The 22,203-nt window shown below is 46.3% G+C and overlaps 1 protein-coding gene across 1 annotated transcript; it reads right to left on the bottom strand.

The window, feature by feature from the left end:
• Positions 1 to 12,181: 12,181 nt before the first annotated feature.
• On the bottom strand, positions 12,182 to 16,888 carry Sox4 (SRY-box transcription factor 4). The gene has a single exon (NM_001271205.1). The coding sequence runs from the start codon at positions 16,230 to 16,232 to the stop codon at positions 14,910 to 14,912; it is 1,323 nt and encodes a 440-aa protein (NP_001258134.1). The 5' UTR covers positions 16,233 to 16,888; the 3' UTR covers positions 12,182 to 14,909.
• Between the last annotated feature and the right edge of the window lie 5,315 nt (positions 16,889 to 22,203).

Below are 22,203 nucleotides of genomic sequence, written 5' to 3'. Positions count from 1 at the left end.
GTCTATGTTTCATTCATAAAATGCTCTAATTCCTTGAGAACTAGCCAGTTCTGTCAAGAAGACTGACTTACACCTGTGCACCTGGACTCACTCTTCCAGAGACCATGGATTGGAAGGGTGGGGGGAGTAACCAGAAGGAGGAATCTACCCCCCCAGCGGTTCCCCAGCAGATTCTAAAGGCCTGTGACCAAAAGGGCGGCTAGTTACTGCTGGTGTCTTTGCCTCTTTTCTCAATGTTCTCTTTCTTTCCTTCTTTCTTTCTTTCTTTCTTTCTTTCTTTCTTTCTTTCTTTCTTTCTTTCTTTCTTCCTTCCTTCCTTCCTTCCTTCCTCTCTCTTTCTCTTCTTTCTTCCTTCCTTTCTTTCTTTCTTTCTTTCTTTCTTTCTTTCTTTCTTTCTCTTCTTTCTTTCTCTTTTTGTCAAACTACCCACACTTCACCAATGAACAGTGTTACATCCTTGTTTCAAATTGAGCCAAATCTAGTTGTCAAAAGATCAAGGACCATTTATTCAAACCATTTCAATCCTAGTGCAATTATATATCTACCTAAATGGTAGATGTGGGTTTTATTTTGTTTTAAATGGATGGGGACTTTCATGCTATAATGGTTATTCTGGCAAAGATAGATTGGAGTCATGGACAACTCTGTGTGTGTGTGTATGTGTGTGTGTGTGTGTGTGTGTGTGTTATATGTACAATCAATTATGCATACCTATTTATATACAGATGCATATGTCTATGTTGGGTGTCTTCCTCAATCATTCTCTATGTTATTATTTTATTATCATTTATTTTTTATACAGACACAGGATCTCACATGTAATTCTGGCTGTTCTGGAACTCACTGTGTAGGTCAGGCTAGCCTCAACTCACAGAGATCTGCTTGGCCCTGTCTCCTAATCACCATGCGCAGCTTCTATCTTATTATTGCGATAGGGTTTCCCACTGAGTCTGGAGCTCAATGTTTTAGCTAGACTGGCTGGCCAGTGAGGTTCAGGGACCTTCCTTCCTCCACCCCCTGAGCACAGGATTACAAGTATATGCCATTGCACTTGGCTTTTATGTGGATACTGGGGATCTGAACTCACATTCTCATGTTGATTCAGTCAATGCAATACTGGTTGGGCTATCTCCCGGACCTGGATTGTTGATAGCTTTTCAGACCACAAAAGCCCTTTATGTAATTGTTGGTAGATTTGGTAGTCTCAATCTAGAGAGAAGTTTCTGTTTCATTTAAGTTAATAAAATCCCACATTCAGTGGCTCCATGGTCATTGAAGACAGTGGGATTATTTGGTTTGTTTCCATTTTAAAAGCAGAATTTTCTGAGCACAATAGATGAGGGAGGGAATGCTCTGGGGTAAGTCGGGCTCATCTGTCTGAAGAAAGGAGTGTTGTGTCTTGGTTACTGAGATGCCCATATAAAAGTGCACTTAGCTTGGCATGGCAGCCACACCTTTATAATCCCAGCATTTAGGAGGCAGAGGCAGACAAAGCTCTGTGAGTTTGAGGCCAGTCTGGTCTACGCAGTGAGCTCTAAGACAGCCACAGTTACATGGTGAGACACTGTTTCCTGTTGGTGGTGGTGGTTGAGACATAGTATTCTTTAAGTCTAGCCCAAAATACCTTTTGCCAATTTACCACATGGTAGAACATGGAAAATGGTGTGGTCAGACTGACATCACAGTATGGGAGAAAGGCCAATGAAGTGCACCTTAATATGAGGCTATAACTTTTTACTAACTTATAGTTATTAAAAGTAATCAGGGAGGGGGACTGGGAGGAGAGGAGGGAGGGGAATCTGAGGTTAAAAGCATTTGCTTTTTTTTTTTTTTTTCCAGAGGACTTGGGTCCAGTTCCCAGCACCACAGGATGGTTCTAGATGATTCTCCAGTTCTGGGGAATCTGATGCTCTTTTCTGGAGTCCTCAAGCTTATCATGAGTGTAGTGAGCAGACACATATGCAGGCAAAATGTCCATATACATAAAATAAGAACATGTTTTTAATTATAAAGAAAAATCCAGCCCTTATCCTGGGTTGTTTTCACTAACACATATATGGGGGAGAGGGGAAAGGAAGGAAAGAGAGGGAGAGGGAGAGGGAGAGGGAGAGGGAGAGGGAGAGGGAGAGGGAGAGGGAGAGGGAGAGGGAGAGGGAGAGGGAGAGGGAGAGGGAGAGTAAGCTTTCAAATGTGACTCTCTTCCTAAGTCAATTTCAGTTGCTTGAGTGAAAGGACTCCGTCTACCCTCCAATTCCAAAGTTTAACTTCTCCATTGTGTTTCCAGAAGGCGAAGAGGGGGCAGGCAACACAGCTATATCTCTACTTAATTCAGTCTGGCTGTCACTGTGGATTGAGTAAACAGATACTGATATGTGGCCTTCTCAAGTCACCTGTGTGGGTCATTATGAGAGCTTCATTCTTTCCGGAAAGATCCCATACTGAATTCTTTCTTGCCATTCTAATGCCTGCACCCCACATTTCTCCTCCACAGCCTTCCTGTGGGTCTTAGATTTCTACCAAGTTGCTCTTAACCCATTGAGACCTGTGCTGAACAGTCAAAGACTGTCTACAAGCTCCCTTTCAGCTAACTTCCCCTTCTCCAACACCCTGGGCAGAACAATGCAGCTTCCTGAGCAGATGACTGGCTCCAAACACCAGCATGTTCTTCCAGATGCTGATCTCTATGAACAGCTGTTTTGTAGGATTCCCTTCAGACTCTGATCAGGTGACGTCAGCACAGGACAGTGGTTTGCCCTGGGACTCATGGACTAAATCCCTTCTTTTACTCTAGTCTTAGGTTTACTTGAACTGGGAAGGATTAACAAAGCAAATACTGATTATGGTTGGGTGCTGTGTCGTGTATGATCCAGTACAATGCTCATCTCTAAAGCATTAGCAACTTTTGTTAGAATGTGGTATATGTATTTCTGCTGTTTATCTCAAGACCGTAGCGCCAAAAGTAGGGTTGAAGAAAAAAGGATAAGTTCATTCAATAAAGAGAGAGTACACTGAAGACAGTACACCCCGTGGGCAGCACGAGAGGAAACAAGGCTGCCTCCAGGGTCTCAGGACTCCTTACTATATAGAGACTGAAGAAAGAACGGAAATACAACAGGCACCATCGAACTCCAAAGGCGAAAGCAATAATGAGGGAAGTAAAGAATGTGCCCAATTGACTAGTCGGTAGACATACATGGTTGGTCCAGAAGTGGGCAGGAAATCCACCAGAGGAAGCTGGTTCATTACCAGGCAAGCGATCGGTGAATTAACTGGGCAGGCACACCTGTCTGACCCTAAGGTAAAACATGGAAGAGATGGAGATACATATGAAAACTAAGAAAATGCCTAAGCAGCATCGTGATGCTAAGTGAACACCTGCTCTATGTGCTCATGAAAACTGCAAGGACCGCAAAAGCTGTTTCCCCTGGAGTCCCATGACATCTCCGTTTCCCCATACTTACTAATTTCCTTACAAGAAGGCACCATGATTTCACGTGATTGGAGCAAATTCTTGCCTTGACATCGCAGAACCTGGTAAGAGCGAAGCCATTGAAACAGAACTGAGAATCAGCCTGGTGAGTGGTAATAGAAGAAGAAAATAAAAAAAAGGCCAAAGAGAGCAGACCTCTGTCCTCAGATTCATTCATTTCCGCAGCATTGAAATCCCTCCTCTTTGTCTTCCAGGCTGATAGCCAAGCTATTTCTATAGTCATTCTTCTTTTTGATTCATATATGCCATTATATACTCGAGATGAGAAATATCACCCAGCGTGCTTTGCAGATGCCTTGACTTGCATGCTTGACTTTTCTCTGGAGGAGAAAAGGATTGTCTCTGGGCCTGGAGATGACGCTCAGTTGGTAGACTGCTTGCCTGGGTTTGACCTCCAGCGCCACATCAGCTAGGCATGGTGGCTAATGCCTGCCATCAGCACGTGGGAGGTGGAAGAAGGACTCGGCTGTACTTGGCAAGTTCCAAGGTAGCCTGAGACATATAGGACCCTGTTAGAACAACAAATCAGTGTTTCCAAATTTGGTTTTAACTATAGGTCATTGAGACAGGGCTTCCATTTTTTATTCTCAGCTTTTTTTTGGGGGGGGGGTTATTTACATTTCAAATGTTATCCCCTTTTCCCCACCCAACCTCCCTGCCCTGACATTCCCCTACATTGGGGGGGGGGGCATCCAGCGCTGGCAGGACCAAGGGCTTCTCCTCCCATTGATACCCAAAAAGGCCATTCTCAGCTACATATGCAGCTGGAGCCATGGGTCTGTCCATGTGTACTCTTTGGGTGGTGGTTTAGTCCCTGGGAGCTCTGGTTGGTTGGTATTGTTGTTCTTACGGGGTCACAAACCCTTTCAGCTCCTTCAGTCCTTTCTCTAACTCCTCCAATGGTTACCCATTTTCAGTTTAATGATTCAGCCTAGGTTTTTTAACACCTGGAAATGTCCAGGGTGGAAAGTGGACTAAGACCTACATCTACAATTCTGAGACCCAGCAACTCTCCACTGCTGGTAACTGAAGAGAAAAAGAGATTCTTGTACCTTTGAAAAGATCAGTATAAAATGACATCATCTTAACAGTAGAAGCCGGAAATTCTTTTAGTTAGTGTTTCTTTGATTTACTTATCCATCTTACATTTATTCACAGGAAACCGGTCAGTATTTTTTTTTTCCCACTGAACTCCTGTTATCCTGAAACTCCTTGAACTCACAGAAATTGACTTGCTCCTAAAGTGCTGGAATTAAAAGTATGCACCACTGTGCTTGGCTTGATATCTTGTTTCTGCTGTCTAAATTGTACAAAATAATGGTCATGATGACATTTCCCTTGCACACTGATATTTTGATAATGTCCACTCCCAATTTTTCTCTTCCCTCTTCCCTCACAATTTTTCTTTCTTGGCTTGAAAAAAAAAATCAGTTTTTTTTAAACTTATGTCTCTCTCTCTCTCTCTCTCTCTCTCTCTCTCTGTGTATGTGTGTGTGTGTGTGTGTGTGTGTGTGTGTGTGTGTGTGTGTGTGTGTGTTCTATGTGTGTCAAGTATTGACAGAGGCCTGAAGAGCACATTGGTGCCTTGGGCTTGGAGTTGAAAGAAAACTGTGGCAGTTGTGAGCCACGCCATGCAGATATAGGAAACTGCACTCCAGTCTCTGAAGAGCGGCCAGTACTCTTTAGGCCTTGTTTTTCATTTTTTTTCATTTTTTTTTTTTAAGACAAACTGTCATGTAGCCCAGCTAAGCCTCAGATTCACTATGTAGCAGAGGCTGGCCTTGAACTCAATCCTCCTACCTCCATGTCCATGTGTTTGGATTACAGGCAGTGCCACCATCTGCACCCTGCCCCCCTCACACCTTGAAAGAAACGATTTGGGAATGCTCTTTTCTATTTGAGAAACACAGAGTACTTTCCACAGCTCTGCAACCTACTTCAGTTCCTGGATTCACTGAGGAGGGGCCAGGTCAAAGACAGACTTCTGGCCCTTCTGTCTGGGGGAGGAACAAAGTGCTGTGTGTTTTGAGACTACAGCTCCACAACTTCCCAGGAACTTTAGATAAATTATTCAAAGTCTGCCTTCTCTGGGGAATGGCAAACAGGAGAGATAAAAGGCCCACATAGGGAGTGTGGGAAAGGGGGGTTGAGAGAGTGAGAGGCGCTGGGATGTTGAAGAGTTGCAGGAAACTATTTTCACAGGTTTTAGGTGCCAGAGCTGGGAGAGTTAGGACAGCCACCGGTGGAAAGTGACAATTAAGCACACAGACAACAGGACTTAACTGATCGGTTAAGCCGGGGCTGGCTGCTTGGCTCTTAGGAAAGCAATTGCCTGCTCCTTACTTGGATGCCATCACCACATTCCTTACAGAAGGAACCTGCTGAAGCTGACAGACAGAGTCTGTCCCCTCCCTCCACACTGTACACTGGAGCAGGAAATAGCGAGCTAATTGTATTGAAAACAGCTAGAGAAGCAAATGGGCTAAGTAAATGATACTTCGTTTGTTTCTTCTGTCCCAGTCATTAAAAATAAAGCCCCAAACTTTCCAATCAGATGTGGATGTCGTTTGAGTGCCTCAGGGGCAGTGCAAAGTAAACTGGTGTATAAATGAGACGTAACTTCAGCCTTCGCCACAAAGCCTGCAGGTTGAAGGACAGGCCCCTGCTGCAAAGCTCATGCCACAACTTGACTTGTGCCTGGCATGTTGGCAGGACTCCATTAAACTAATTGTCTTGAATGGAAACTGTCAGAAGAAAAAAAAATGGACTAAATTTGTTATCCCCCATACCTACAGATATCCACTCATAGAGGGATATCATCATAACTGACGTATAAACCAGGCTGCAGAAGAACAAAAGCCCCCTGGGAAATTCAGTTTAGTGAGGTGAGGTTTTTCTTCTTCTTTTTAACATTAAGCAGGAAAACAACACATGCAGGAAACCATAAAACCCTTCAAGCTAACTGTAGCAACGGCCAATAGGATGGGTAGCTTGGAGCCTCTGCATAAGTCATTCTGAATAACTTGTGGCGTGGACACCGACCCCACCTTTTAGATGACAGAGCAGAAGATCCACTCCTGATATTTAGAGGAGTTCTATTCTCTTCTGCCTTGCCTACTCTTGAAATTAAGACTGTGCATTCATATTTTAACACACATTTGTTGAACTAATATGCGCGCGCGCGCACACACACACACACACACACACACACACACACACACACACGAATTACTTAAGTTTGCCTGCCAACTGAGATGGTACAAAGACATCCTTGGGGAAATGGATCAGAGCTGAAGGAAGGATGGTTGTGGGGAGAGGGGAATGAGATGATGGCCAATCTTTACCAAAGACTCAAGGCCTCCCACCTATGTTTTTCTATTACTCAATTTCTATTACACATATTTTGATTGTTTTTGTAGTTTTTTAAAAATTTTTATTAATTTTGATTTTGTTTCATTTTTCTTTCCTTTCTTTTCATTTGTTTGTTCGTTTTGCTTTTCAAAATAGGATTTCTCTGTGTAACCCTGACTGGTCTGTCACTCACTTTGTAGACCAGGTTGGCTTCGAACTCATTACCTATCTCTGCTTCCTAAACACAGGAATTAAAGGCATGTGTGGCCAAACACCTCCTGGCTTGTTTTTGTTTTCTAGAGACAGTCTCCCATTTTTGTCTTCTGAATGATGTGCCACCATACCTGGAGAGGAACTGGATCTAAGTTCATTCTTGGGCTCAGGAAATAAGATTCCAGTGTCCCCTACCTCTTTTTTTATGGTTAATTAAGTTGGGTGCTGGGGCTACAACCCAGGGTCTCGGACATGCTAGGGCAAGCATTCTATCACTGAGCCACAGCCCCGCCCTTCTTCCCCTTCTGACTCTATGATCTCAGGCTTATTACTGAATCATCTCCATGTCTCCTTGTAAAAAGGGTGGTATCAATCTTTTGCCTGTATACTTATTGAGATCATGCTAACACACTGTGAGGGTAGTCATTTTCACTTTGGTTTGCACTGAGAAATATATGGAGAACTTAGACTGTGGTCTGGTTCTGCTCTTTAAAAGCGTCCTGGCCCAGGGTGGAGAGTGTAGGGGATGGATTTGATGAAAACTCACATTATATACTTGCATGAAACTCACTAACAATAATTTAAAAATATATTAAAGAAATAAAAAGAATGCTGGACTGGGATTTAGGTCTGTGAAAGAGAAATTACCTAGCATGACTCAAGGTTCAGTCCCCAATAACACACACACACACACACACACACACACACACACACACACACACACACGCCCAAACCATTCTTTTTGTTTTCAGACAGGATCTCACATAGCCCAGCCTGGCCCCAGACCTACTAATTAACCAAAGAGAGCCTGATTCTGATCCCCCTGCCTCTGTTTCCCCAGTATTGGCATGGCATCGCTAGGTTTGTCTTCTTGTGATACCGAGAAGCCAATCCAGGGTCTCATGGCTTCATGTGTGCTTTATAAGCACTTAACAACTGGGCTACAGTGCTAGCCTTGTTCTCAAGTCATACTCAGGTTGAGGATTTGAGCAGCTGACAGCATCTTTATTGTTATTTAGTGTGGTGTAATTTCTGTGTTGCTGGACCTGTGGTTGGCTTACACAGACTTTACCTTTTTGCAATCAGCCATGAGGCAAAGGGCTGGTACTTAATGAGCACGGATTGCTTCTGGGCATGGCTGCATGGGTTCCATATATGGGGTCACACTCAATCCTCACAACAGCTTTCTCTGTCAGGTAGCCTTCTATGTAAGGAGTTAGAGCTGAGACTTAGAAGGACTAAGGAACTTGACCACGGTCCCCCAGCCAGCTGACCTCAGAGCCAGTATTCAGACATAGAGTTTTCTCTAAATTCAACACTACTTGCCCCAGCAGCACAAAAATGCAAATATTTCGGGGGAATGAATGTATTTCGGAAGCTTGAAGAACAGGTTCTGTGCAAGAACTCACTGGACAGTAAATGTGGAGAAACAGGCATTAAAGGGTTAATCCTGCTTTGTGTAGTCCGAGCTACTTTGGAACTCATTATGTAGACCAGGCTGGCTGTGAACTCCCTGCCTGCCTCTGCCTCTGCCTCTGCCTCCCTAGTGCCGGGATTAAAGGTGTGTTCTACCACCCGGAGAGCTTATGATGAAGGCTTCACGCTGCGGTGCTGGGTTGTAGAGACTGGAGGAAGTGAGCTGCCACCATTTTGTGCAGGGCCTTGACAAGTTGCCTGTGAACTGAGTTCCTCACCCTGGACAAAGGGAAATAATGACAGTAGATAGTCTGAAACAGCACGCAGATGTCAAAAGATGCTCACACCACCCACACAAGCTGCAGGACGCAGCTTCCAAATGGCGGGTGGGGTGAGGTGCAGATGAGCTGCCCACCCCAGCTTTCAAATGGAAGGCAGAGTGGAAACCTAGATGGATTTTCAGGTTGTTTTCTAGGATGAATCAGAGAGGCTGGGGTAAATGCAAGAGATCAGAGGCCAGAGGTGTATTTATAGTCCTAAGCCAGGGCTGTGAACCACAATCAACAGGAAAGCGGAGAGGCTCCAGCAGACTACTTCCTGTTCTTCCAGAGAACCTGAACTTAGTTCCTGGTGCCGAGTTAGGTGGCTCACTCCAGCTTCTGACGATGATCGGACACCTTGCTACTGTGAGGCCCCTCGTATGCACATGTGCACACCACACACAAACACTTCCATAAAATAAATCTTCAACTCAAAGTACCCATTAAAAAAAAAAAAAAAAAAAAAAAGAGAGACAGAAAACTTCCACCCTGAGAAATCTAACAGATTTGGGTTCTAAGGTTTTCTGGAAGTTTTTTTGTTTTTTTTTTTTGTTCTAAATGAACTGTCCCACCATGCCCTGTTTTCCAAACCCTTCTATGTCAGTGGGCTAAGATCCATGATGAGAGGGTGTGGTGGCTGGTGTGCACCTTTAGGCCCAGCACTCACTTCCAGAGAAGGGACAATCCTTGAGTTCAGGCAGTCTTCCTCTACTGAGAAAGGACCTGGACAGCCAGGGCTGTACAGAGAAACCCTGTCTCAAAAAAAAAAAAAAAAAAAGTAACAAACAAACAAACAAACAATTGATTTATGACGAAGCACTCTGATCCTGTACATAAACTGATAAACGGAGTGGTTGACCTTTCAACTCTACTCTTTACTCAAGATACCCATTTAGACCAGTGTCAGCAAAAACCCAAGCAAGAGCTCATCCCACCAGAGCGGCCTGAAGGCAGACTGTCTGTCTGTCTGTCTGTCAATCTTTTTTTTTTTTTTTTTCATGGCACTTCAGGGGATTCAGCTAGGAACTGACACAGTGACAAGTGCCACTAGTCTACATTGCTCTCATTGAGCACAGGGCCTGAAGCTGTGTCTTAAAAACAGAGAGGAAAGCTAGCTGGAGTTCAGTCTTTTCTGCTGAGACACACCATCTAAAAGTCACCGTGAAGTGCTTTTCTAGATCTATTTTGCCATGCACAGTCTGGCATGTAAGTATCCTTTCTGAATGCAGGGTTTGAGGAAGTACAGAAGTGGTTGGCATTTGCCACAGCCCTGCTAGGAAGCACACGGTCTCATAACATTAAGGAAAAAAGGGTAATGTACCAGAATTCCTTGTTTTCTTCAGCGGCCTGGGACTAGAGCCCAGGGCCTCCAGCATGCTAGTGAAGTGCTCTGTTACACCTTCACCCTGAGCCTTAGGATTCTTAAGGAAAATATTTGAAAGCATGTGCTTGCTCTCATGCAACGTCAGGGGAAAATAAACAAGGTTGTAGCAGGAAAACCTAAAAAATACAAACATATTAAAAAATATGCATCACTTAAAAAGTGACTCATACAGGTTTCACTTACAGTAGAATTCTGATGTTTTTGTCTGGGTGGTGGTGGGGGGGGGGGAAGAATAAGGTCTTTTGTTGGTCTCAACTAATCCACTATGGCCTTAAACTCAGGATCCTTCAGCCTGGCCTGTCTCTCAAGTGCTTGAATTATACCACACCCTACTGACCTTTGTATTTGAGGGGAACCCCCACCCCAAACCTAACAAAGGAAGCCTAAGTATTTTTTCTTTCATCTTGTAACTATGGAAGGCTTTTCTCCTCCAAGACCATAAGCTACTCTATTATCTTCATCATAATGGTGGTTATTAAACAAGCATATTAACTCTTTCTTAAAGTTCTTTTTTTATTATCGAGTATTTTCTTTATCTACATTTCACACATTATCCCCCTCCCTGAAATGTTTCCCCTCCTGAAACCCCCTATCAAAAAGAAAAATTTACGACACCATATTCTTTCAAGGTCCCTGTGTAGGATAGAATGGTATCTTAGGATCTCTAGCTCAGGGGTAGAATGCTTACCTAGCACCCACAGAAGCCTAGACTTAATCCCCAGTACCACAAATGCACACCTACACTCAAACAAAAAGGTAGTACTAGAATAGGATGTCCAGTAAATTAAAACTCAAAAATATAGAAGCTTACATAAGAAAAGGGGAGAAACTAAATCCTGCCTCTCAGAGAGAAATGATATTGAAACAATATTATTAGAGAGGGAATTGCTTTTTTATTTTTTATTTTATTTTTTGACCTTGAAAGCTTCATGCAAGTGTGTGTGTAGTGTGTGCTGATCACAGCCAGCACCCAGCAAATGGCTGTACAAAAATGCTTGCAGTGCTGGTCTTTAAGTCTTCTTTCTGTTGTGATCCCAGGATGCAGGGACCTTGCCTGTAATCCCCAGAATGGATGGTTTCCAAATGCTGTGTGTTAACTCTTTCTCTCCAGGGCTCAAAGACTAGGAGAAGCGGGAAGCACACATTTGTGAAGATGAGCATTTGGAAGGGAAGATAATTTCTATTTGCCCATGGAGGCTGTTGATCTGTAAAATAAACAGGAAATACTGAACAGCTGCATGCAGGCCTCACTAATGCTCTGTCTAGTGCTTGTAACAGCCATATACTCTCCTACTTGGGGTGCTGTTCCAGTTAGGAGCAGGTAGGCTATATTCTACTTACAGTGACACCCATGTTGGGCGTGACAAAAGATGAAGAGCTTAGGGCCATAGTAACTTTTGTTGTTCTGGAAGCCGGGTCTCAGGCCTTAAACTCAGGATCCTTCAGTCAGGCCTGCCTCTCAAGGACTTGGATTACACCACACCCTACTGACCTTTGCATTTGAGGGGACCGCTCCCCCAACCCCCACCTCCAAATCGAACAAAGCAAGCCTAAGTACTTTTTTCCCTCATCTTGTAACTATCGAAGGCTTTTCTCCTGCAAGACCTAATCATTTAACAGACTCATTTGTTTTTGGTTCGTGCAAAACCTTGGTGTGTACAGGAGCAGGCTTAGGCACACAAAGCAAAAATAAATCTAAAAAGTTCAGGCAGCCCGGGTGAGCGGAGAAGCCTGCCCACCCGCCCCTCCCCCACTTGAAATTTCCAGACAAAGGGTGCCTGCTGATGTACAGTAGATGCAGAGAATTCCTCGAAGGCGTGCAGAGGGTTGACACACACGTGGCTGATGCCATCACTCAGGGTCAGGCCTGCCAAATCTGGCCAAGAGGAACTTAGTGTTCACCATTAAGATGGCTTAGCCATATCAGCATTAGCTCCCAAGCCACCGGAAAGCAGCAGTCTGCATCGACAGGAGGCATCTCAGGAATAAGGATGACAAAAGTCAAGATTTAGGGTTCAGTTCCAGCTGATTTTATTTCCTTCTCAAAAAAAGTTATTTACAGAAGGTATATAGCAACAACCTGACAGGCAGTGACGGACAGGATTAGCTGGTATTTTTTTTTTTCTTTTTTCTTTTTCTCTTCCCCCAAACATTGCTTTTTTTTTTTTTTCTTTTTTGTGGCCTTGAATTTTAAGACAAATATTCTACACGGCATATTGCACAGGATGGATGGTAAAAAAAAAAAGAGAGAGAAAAAAAAGGAAAAAAAATTAAAGTTTAAAAACCAAAAACCCTTAACGGAACTGCCTCTTAAAAGGCAGGGGTCCTCGTGCCTGTCATGTTATATTAAACATACATACACACAATCTTTTTGCTTATTATAATACAGACTTAAATGTACAAAGATGTTTTCCACTTTTTTTTCAATCTTTAAACACAACAGCTATAAACCTGAACACATATGCTATCACCATGCCATAAGACTAAAACAATTATATTTAGCGACAAGTAGAAAGGATTAAATAGTCAAATACAAGAATGAAAACGCAGTACATAGTGTCGCGAACTCAAATCGGCATTTAGATAGATCCAGTGGTTTAAACGGCACGTTTTTGCTTATAAAAAAAGTGCAAAAAAGATGTGGTTTACGAGTTAAAGCTACAGAATCCCTTTTTGCTGTGAATGCACCAGTTTTAAAACCTCTAGACAGAACAGCAATTCGTTTAAAAAAAAAAAAATCTGTTTTCTTTAAAGCATTATGGTGCTGGGCTGAACTCTCATCCCCTTTTAAGCCCAGGGGTTGAAAGGTGGAAACTGGTGGCAGGTTAAGGGATACTGTCACTTTAAGAAGCCTGCAGATTGAAGTGTAAACATGGAGAAACCAGGGGCTGATTTTTCAAACTGTGTGAGATATTAACCAGCCACCCTATTATAAAATCAGGAAATCCAAACAGCGATTTACACCGATTAACACCCCCTTTATATATTTTTTACAAAAATACACTGAGAAAATAATCAAACGTTTTCATCTCTCTTGTCTTTTTTTGTTTTTTAAAAGTGTCAAAAGTCTACATTTAAATATAAAAAATTAAAAGTTAAAACTCTAGCCCTTCAGTGAAGGAGACGTAAAATGGCGTGGGTAACAACACTAGAAAGAAAAAAAGCGAAGAAAAAGAAAGAAAATAAAAAGGAAGATAAAGAAACAAGGTCAAAAGACAAGAAAGCAAAAGAAAAGGGGGAAAAGGGGGGACAAAATAAGAAAACTGTTTGGCCAGTATAAATACGTCCACATATAAAATGGCATCTGATTACATTTACAAGGGAAAAAAAATAGAAAGATGGAGCGTCCGTGAGGGGGTAAAAATAAACGGGTCTTCTCAATTACACCTATAAGGAATAAACACACACGGAGAAAAAATTTGGTCCTGAATTGTGTTTTTTTTCAAAAGTCCAGCACAGATTTGAGTTGCGTTTGAATCCTTTTAAAGAGTTAAGAATGAAAAGGAGCTGGTGATCGGTTCGTTGTAGGAATCAAACATAGCGCCATCTATCCGCCTTTTATATTACCCTACACTATTTTAAAAACTGCTCAACAGTCTTATACAGAAATCTTCAAAAGATAGACAGGATAACATGCTATATTAACCCCACCAGTGAAATAACTCAACACCATCACGATTCCCATTAAGAGAAGAAAAAAATCTCTTTACCCCCCAAAACCACTCCGCGGCCCCTGGACCACATCCCACAGTCTCCTGTCCTCCCGCCGGCTCTGGGTAGCCTCACCTCTCTGATTTTTTTTTTTAAATTCTTTAATTTTGCGGAGGCCCGGGGGACCCCAACGCTCTCTGTGCTCCGGGTCCTTCTGCGTCCCCAACTAGGCTGCTGTGGCTTCCACGAGGTCCCCATGTCCATTTCCGAGGCTGGCCTGCTGCTCCCTGCACATCTCCTCCAGCTGCAGGGACAAGGAATGGGGGGAGGGGGGGGAGAAGAAAGCCCAGCCCGGGATCTCGCCAGCGTGGAGTTTCTCCATGCCAATGCTCCCCTAAGCCCAACACAAACGCCATGGCCAAAACGCATCACCCCAGAGCCTTCTGTCTTCATTGCAGAAAAAGAAAATTTAAAAAGGGGGAAAATGCAAAGAGAATACAAAGAGAGGGTGGGTAGGAGATGGGGCGCGCTGGATTTCCCCCCTCCTTTCTTGACCAAGAGGCAAAATAAAATCAAAAAAGAAATCACCAAGGCGAGGGGGGGGGGCAAGATTCCTTCGGTCTTTAGAAGCTTAGCTTGGCTTCTTTTCTTGCTGGGGGTGCAACCAAGTCCGGAAGCTCGTTGGAAGGGGAGGGGGAGTCTCTTCAAGCAAAATTGGGGAGGAAACTCGATGTAGCTTTTTTAGCCACCACCAACATCAATAACAACAAAAAAAGGTCGCCCCTGTCTACTCTCCGCCTCCTCGAGTCCCCAGCCCTGAGAGTGGGGGATGGGAGCACGGGTCCACTACGCCCCCGCGCTCCTTCTCCAACGGCGGGACATGGTTCAGGCCAGCCCTATGCACTTTTTTTCCTTCCTTTTCTTTTCTCCTTTCTCCTTCCACTCTCCATCTATTCTTTTTTCCTCTTTTTTTTCCTGCTTCTTTCTTCTTTTTTTTTTTTTTAATTTTTGTTTTGTTTTGTTTTTTGTCTTCCTCTCTCCTCTCCTGCCTCTTGGCCCTCCTTCTCCCCGGCCCGCGCTCCCTTCAGTAGGTGAAGACCAGGTTAGAGATGCTGGACTCCAGCCAATCTCCCGAGATCATCTCGCTCACCTCGGGCGTGCAATAGTCCGGGAACTCGAAGTGGGAGCCTGAGCCGGGTTCGAAGTTAAAATCCAGGTCCCGATCAAGCGCGGATGAGGAGCTGAAACTGCCCAGGGACATGCTCTCAAAGTTTGAGCTGGGGTTCAGGTCGAGCAGGTCATCTTCGAACTCATCATCGGACGACGAAGAGCCCGAGGAAGAGGAGGAGGATGAGGAGAGCGACGAGGACGCGTGCGAGGGCGCGCTGGACGGGGCGGGCGAGGCTGCACGTAGGCTGGCGTAGCCGCGGTGGTCAGCGGGCGATCGGCTGGCGGCGGGCGATGATGCTGCGCTGCTACGGCCGCTCAGACTCCGGCCATCGGGCGAGCATCCCGGGCCCCCATCTTCGTATAACCCCAGTGGATCGCTGGGGTCGGCGCTCGCTCCCAGGCCCCCGACCGGGGATGCCGAAGCGCCCAGGCTTCCGAACAGGTAAACGCGCTTCACCTTCTTGTCGGCAGGGTGTTTGGCGGGGGTGGCCAGCGCGCTGGACGGCGAGGAGGAGGCGGCCGGGGTGGCCGCGCTGGGAGTCCGCACCTTGTAGACGGCCGCGGGCTCCCCCAGGGGCAGCAGGGCGGCCTGCTCCGGAGAGAACGATGCAGCCGCCTTACCGCCGCCCGCCGGGACGAACTTGGCGTGGGGCTTGCCGACCGAGCTGCCCGCCACCTTGGGGCCGCAGCTCTTCTTGGGCGCGGGCTTGGAGCTGCCGCCCGCGCCACCCCCCGCGTGGCCGCTTCCCGCGTGGCCGCTGCCGCCGGCGACCTTGTCGCCCTTCTCCCCAGGTTTGGCTGTGGCCGCCGATCCCGCGCCCGTGTTGCCCGACTTCACCTTCTTTCGCGGCCGGTACTTGTAGTCAGGGTAGTCAGCCATGTGCTTGAGGCGCAGCCGCTCCGCCTCCTGGATGAACGGGATCTTGTCGCTGTCCTTGAGCAGCTTCCAGCGTTTGCCCAGCCGCTTGGAGATCTCGGCGTTGTGCATGTCGGGCGACTGCTCCATGATCTTGCGCCGCTCGATCTGCGACCACACCATAAAGGCGTTCATGGGCCGCTTGATGTGGCCACTGGGCGTCTTGCACCAGCTAGGGTCGTCCGCCTTGCCACCCGTGGACGCCGTGGAGCCGGGCGTCGGGGAGGACGCGATGCCCAGCTCCAGGCCGGCGCCCGAGTCTGAGCTCTCCCCAGCCAGCAAAGCCTCCGTGTTCTCCGCGTTGTTGGTCTGTTGTACCATGGCCCCGGCTTGCCGGGCGCCCACGCGCGCTCACACGCTCGCGGCGCGGTCGCCGGGCCCTGCGGGCTCCCCGGGGCGGAGACCAGGGTCCCCTGAGCAGCGCGCGGGCCAGGGGCGGCCGCCTCCCGCCGCCAACCTAGAGTCTCCGAGGCCCTCCGTCCTCCCTCACCGCTGAAGTTCTCCCTGCGGGCACCGAGGCTGGAGTCGGCCGCGGCGAGGAGTTTCTCCAAACGTTGGTAGCCGGAGTATCTTCCAAACGCAAGTTTCTCGCCGCCTCCGGGGCAAGTCTTTCCCCCACCCCTTTCCCCTGAAGCAGTCGATTGCAGTTCACGAGAGCTCGCGGTAGCTCAGGAAAGCGACATCGTCTCTAGCGCCTAAGTCCCTTTCCTGCAGAGCAAAGCCAAAGCGACTCTGGCTCCGGGACTCTCTGTGGGCGGAATCGGTGCTGAGGAGTTGGTGCAATTATTTTGTTGCAAGGTAGGAAGCCAAGAAGCTTGCATGCAACAGACCGGCATGAATAAATGTATGTTTCTCCCTCCCTCCTGCAAGAAGGAGAGCTGGTTACCGGCAGAGTTCCCCCACTGCAGACTCTCTAAGAAACAGCGTGCAAGAACTGGAAACCGGGAGGGAGACGGCCCTCTTTCCCTCACTCTGTTTCTCTGGCTGCAGCTTAGAGCAGACCCCAATTCCGCCTCGCGCTTCTTTATCCTTTCGCAGACAGCCAATCAGCCGCTGTAACTAACGCTTCCTCGTGCCAAGCCCCTCCCCCGTCCTTCCCATTGGCTTGGAACCCGATGCAATAATAATCTCCGCGTGCAATGAGAAGCTCCAAATCTGACCTCATTCCAATTTACAGAGCAAACTTTTTAAAAGGGCTAGAAGTACAGCTGAGATTTCTGCTGCCTCTTTTCCCCCCTTTTGCTGGGCGCGCGCGCGCGCGTGCGTGCCTGTGTGTGTGTGTGTGTGTGTGTGTGTGTGTGTGTGTGTGTGCGCGCGCGCGCGCGTGTGTGAAGAGGATGTTAATGCATGAAGTTATTAAGGGGAGAGACGGAAATGTATTCTAGCCATTATGTTAGATAACAAGGGGCTTGGAGGGGGGGTAAGGGTGAAATACTGTAAATGGAAGCTTTCTGCTTAAAAGCCGAGTGATTATTTTTATTAGTTCTTTTCAGCCCAGGAATAAAGAATCAGCCTTTGGTGCAAAATCTCTTTTCTTAGCTCCTTCTTAAAGCTAGAGATGTAAGTGGGGGGAGCCACAATAATAAATCAATGGATATTGAAAACCATTAAGAAAGTGGCACCTAGACACCTGTCATCACAATTATTTTAACAACTCCATGTTCAGAACAGACGTTGGTGTATTGTGTAAATCCCTTCAGGATGCTATCTGTGCTGTTTGTGAAAGGCAGTTTTTCCCCCTTTTCAGTAATTGCTTACTCTTTTTGCCAAACAGAGGTTAACTAGTTATTTAATGATTTCAGCTCCCCTATAAATCCTGGGTAGGCCAAACAAGATTTTCTGTGGAAAGCCAAGGCAGTGGCCCATAATTACCTCAATAAGAGACTTTGTATGATTTTTGTATAGGGCGATCATGGTGAATACAGGATGGGATTGACTTCACTTTCTAAATGTTTGTTTTCCACAATTTCCAAAGGATAGATGGGTTCCTTTGACCCACCTCCTTGTTTTCTTACTCATTTTATCTGCAGCCTGTGCTACTTGAAGCAAATGGGCCTAGAAGACTAAGGAAAAGAGAAGGGGGTGGCAAAGGAGAGTGGAGCTGCTGCACCTACCTCAAGCCCCACCCCTGATCTTTCTTTCCAAATCTCAATTGTCCACCTCTTCTGTGCTTCGGGAACCCCATGGGCTTGTGTTAGTGGCTGGTGAGTGTGTGATTATAAACCACTGATGTGTGTCCTGAGCCCTCTGTGGATTCTAACCTGAGTTCCTTCCTAATGCAAATGCCACTTCTAGTAAAAGCGGCATGACATTCAAGAGACTAAGAAGGAAGATGGGTACTGATGGTGAAACATAATCAAAATCCTGTCGGCTGGTCCCCGTTTGTTACCTCAGTACTTGGGAGGTGCCATCAGGAAGATCGGGAGTTCAAGGTCATCCACTGATACTTAAGAATTCCAGGGGGGCTGGGGATTTAGCTCAGTGGTAGAACGCTTACCTAGGAAGCGCAAGGCCCTGGGTTCGGTCCCCAGCTCCGAAAAAAAGAACCAAAAAAAAAAAAAAAAAGAATTCCAGGACAGCCCCGGCTGTACCAGACCTTGTCTCAAAGAGCATACACATGGCAGAAAGTATTTAGAATATAGAATAACTGAGTTCCATAATCACCCTTTTCCCCAAGATCTGAACACTGGGATTCTAGTAAAAACAGACCTTTCCTAATATGATGATAAATTGATTTTCATCAGGCTAGCGACAGAGGAGTCCAACTTAGAATCAGCTCTGAATTCGTGGCACAGTAGTGCTGGGTGGTATATTTCCCTTTATCTCGTCATAGTTTCAGAGTACGGAGGCTGGAAAGAGGCCTAGGGTGTGAAGAGTTAGACATTTACTGGAAAGAATACCCTATGGAGACAGCTGATTGGGACTCTAAGATCAACCGCAGGCAAGAATGTTTTTGTGGGTAAAAGCAAGTAATTTTTTTTTTGACCATTTGCTACCCATGGCAGCCCTTTTTTAATTTCCAGAGGAGGAAATCCTAAAATAGTATGCACCCCCTCAAAAAAAACAAAAACAAAAACAAAACAAAACAACCCTTCACCAAGAAAAGTGTTTTGCAGGACAAAGGCAAGGCATATGTGTCTTTTCTGACACCCCCAGATGCACATCCTTAAGATGTCATCAACCTGGCATCTGGGTTACCCTAAAAAAGGTCTATTGTCTACAAAAAAAATCAATATTTTCATTGTGACAAAAGCAGAGTAGATGTATTCCTTGTAGGATCTGTACCAAATAATGTTGGATAATTTGGCAAAGATGAATGTTGGCGAAATTGGTGGTATTTCCAATGGTGTAAATCACCCTTCACAGTTACACTTATGCTTAACGCACAGATTTTATTTTAAAAGCGTATATAAAGAAAAAGAAAAGTAGTTCCCGGCCTGATTCTTTTGTTAGATGCATTTCAGGAAACCCAAAAGATTTTAAGATGTTCTGTTATAGTACATGCCATCAAAGGACAAAAGGTCTTTAAGGGAAAGGGGATAAAACATTTTAAGTTAATTAATTATTATTATTATTATTATTTGTATGGTAGTCAACTGCTTGGCACTGTGCTTAAATGGAGATCAGAAGACAACTTGTTGGGGTCAGTGATCTCTTTCCACTGTCCAGGTACTGGGGATTGAACTCAGATTGTCAGGTTTGGCAGAGGAGTCTGTACCAGATGAACCAACTCAGCCTCTGTTTAAAGACCTTCCTCATCCCCCTGACTATAAGATGAACCCGTATCTGCGTTGCTCTTAGAACTGGTGAAATATGGGTTGGTAGCATCCATTGACCGAATTAGAGCAATGCGCACTGGAAGTCTGCGGAGTGTATACCTGATTGCTTGGATTTATTGAAGTGTGACTGTTTTGGTTCTTAGAGCATGTAAACATGTGACAAAACATGTGACAAATGGCTTTTAATTAGAGCTCTCCTTCCACGAGTAAAGCACACATACATACACCAGAATGCACTGGACTTAACACCAAATTATGGGAGAAAGATTTCTGGCTCCCGTTACCTAATGTCCTATTAGCTTTGTAATCAGTTCTCCGCCACTGACCTCCCCACACCCCCACCCCCACTCCCCAGATACCAGCTATTTGGTGGCCCCTAGTAAGTCAGTACTCAGTGTTCCTTCCCTCCGCTCTCCTTGTAGTTGCATGAACAGAGAGGCAGAATTGTTTTGCAAACAAGTCCTACCTTAGAATAATCAACTAATGGTCTTTATTGGAAAGGATATTAGATCTTTCACATTTTGAATTAAGGCAGATCTTTATTTTATTCCATTAAATGCAAGCCATTCGGCCTGAGAGTGTAATATCTGCTAATGCATTTCTGCTCCTACACACCTGCACAACATAAAACCTCACATCTACAAAATGGTATGTATGGGGTATGGATGAAAAGATTTACCTCCACTTCTTAATGTGTTCCCATAGCACAGAGGGAGGAAAACCTGGATGGAAATTAGTGTCACGAATCGGGCTTGGCACTGTTTTCCAGGATTCGTGCTTGGCTTTGACTGTAGAAACTGACTGTATGAGCCCCTCTGGCTTTGAGCATTCAGTTCCAATAAACACAAGTGGGGGAAGCCTTCTTGTTAATTTTGTTGACTGGAAAGTGCTCTGGGAAACTGACTGCCCTGTTTTCAGTTCCACCCTTCATTGGGGCTGATTTTGCTTCCCCCAACCCCTTGCACTCCATCTTTGGTGCTGAGGAAAGTATATGGAAACTGGACTAGAAGACAGCTGTATTCCAACAGTAGTAATCCTTAGGTTTTGGTTGTGAGCCTTAGCCTTTAACAAGGACCGATTTATCTCTCCAGACCAATATATTGAATTCTTATTAGAAAAATATTAAGCAGGGTAAGTGAAAGCTGTCACTTATTTTCACGGTTAGAATACAGAGAGACCAGAAACATATATTTCTAATAATTTCACCACTTTCTCATCCCTCACAACCAACAGGCTCACATCAGCTCTTTATACCCACGCCATTCAATGCCCACACATTTTCCCTTTACTCTTGAGAACAAGGAGAAAACGAGAGTCTGCACGGGCCACATAGATATGAAGCATTAACTGTAGCTTCTGCTCCGTTTCCCCAGACAGAGGCCGGGCACACCCTCCAAGATCTGTGTAATCCGTGCATGCACACAGCTCCTCCCAATCCAGGAGAGGCAGCCGCCAGGTGGCAGCGCTGAGCCTGCCTGAGCCTGCCTGAGCCTGCAGCGATGTAGGAAAACGTGGGGGAAGATCCAACCGTCTCTTCTAGTCTCCTGAACCAGCGAACCCCTAACACTTCTCCGGGTAGCGGTTTAAAGGGCCAGTGGGAAACTAGGTGCGCTGGTGAATTCTGGGCCGCTCCCCGCTCCGGCCCCCCGCCGTAAGTCAAAGTTTAGGGTAACCAACTGCTGCCCCCTGTTTGCTCGTCGGAAACCCTCCAATGGCCGAGAAAGGAGAGACGCCCGATTGCGGATCTGGTAACCTCACTTCGGAGGTCACGGGTCATCTCCCTCGGGCGAGTAGGAGCGAGAATGCAGTTTCTCCGCCAGCTGCGGGCTCTCCTTCGGCGGCGGCAGAGACACACAGCGCATGACCAAAGGAGTCCCAGAGGCCACCCCTGCTCCTGAAAAGAAATGGTTTCCGTGGCCCGGCACGCCTCGCGGAGCTCAGCAACAGAGGGGTCCTGCCCAAGCTCGCCTGGGATTCCCGGTGCACTGGCCTCGCCTTGCCTTTCTCTGACTCTTAACTGGGAGGAGCCAAACTGCAATGGACTTGGATGGTGCTTTTCGGAGGAAAGTCTTTCCTACTGTAAACGTGGCTCGGGCGATGCTCGCAGAGGCGTTTCACCACTATATTCTGAGGAGGCTCACGGACAGACAGGGGCTGTCCGTGTCCCCCCACCCCCCATCCATTCCAGCTCCAGGGCCTCCTTTCAAGTGGCAGCTCGAGCAGCCACTCCCAGAGAGGGGATCTTGTCCAGTCCCTCCCCCTGCCGCGCCCCTCCCCCGATTCCAGACTGGTCCTAGCGGCTGGGGCCCAGTTCCGCCACTGACCGGAACAGACAGCCATTTGGTCCCTGGGTGCACTCGGATGCCCAGCAGCCCCTCACCCTCTGTGAGCCTCTCCTGGACCAAATAGCGTGCCATCTGCGTTGGTCCGGGACTCACGCTTCAGCTCTCACCCTGACTGGGGAGGGTCAGTGCACGCGCAGCGGTCAGGGCTTTTTCCCAGGAGCGGAACGA

The sequence above is a fragment of the Rattus norvegicus genome, chromosome 17 (assembly GCF_036323735.1).
Source record: "Rattus norvegicus strain BN/NHsdMcwi chromosome 17, GRCr8, whole genome shotgun sequence".
Lineage (NCBI taxonomy): Eukaryota > Metazoa > Chordata > Mammalia > Rodentia > Muridae > Rattus > Rattus norvegicus.
Note: the sequence above shows the minus strand (reverse complement) of the source record. Positions and strands in the feature narration are given on the sequence as shown.

What these genes read in the sequence shown, in the direction of transcription:
- Sox4 (NM_001271205.1), bottom strand. Translation starts at nt 16,232, where the DNA reads ATGGTACAACAGACCAACAACGCGGAGAACACGGAGGCTTTGCTGGCT.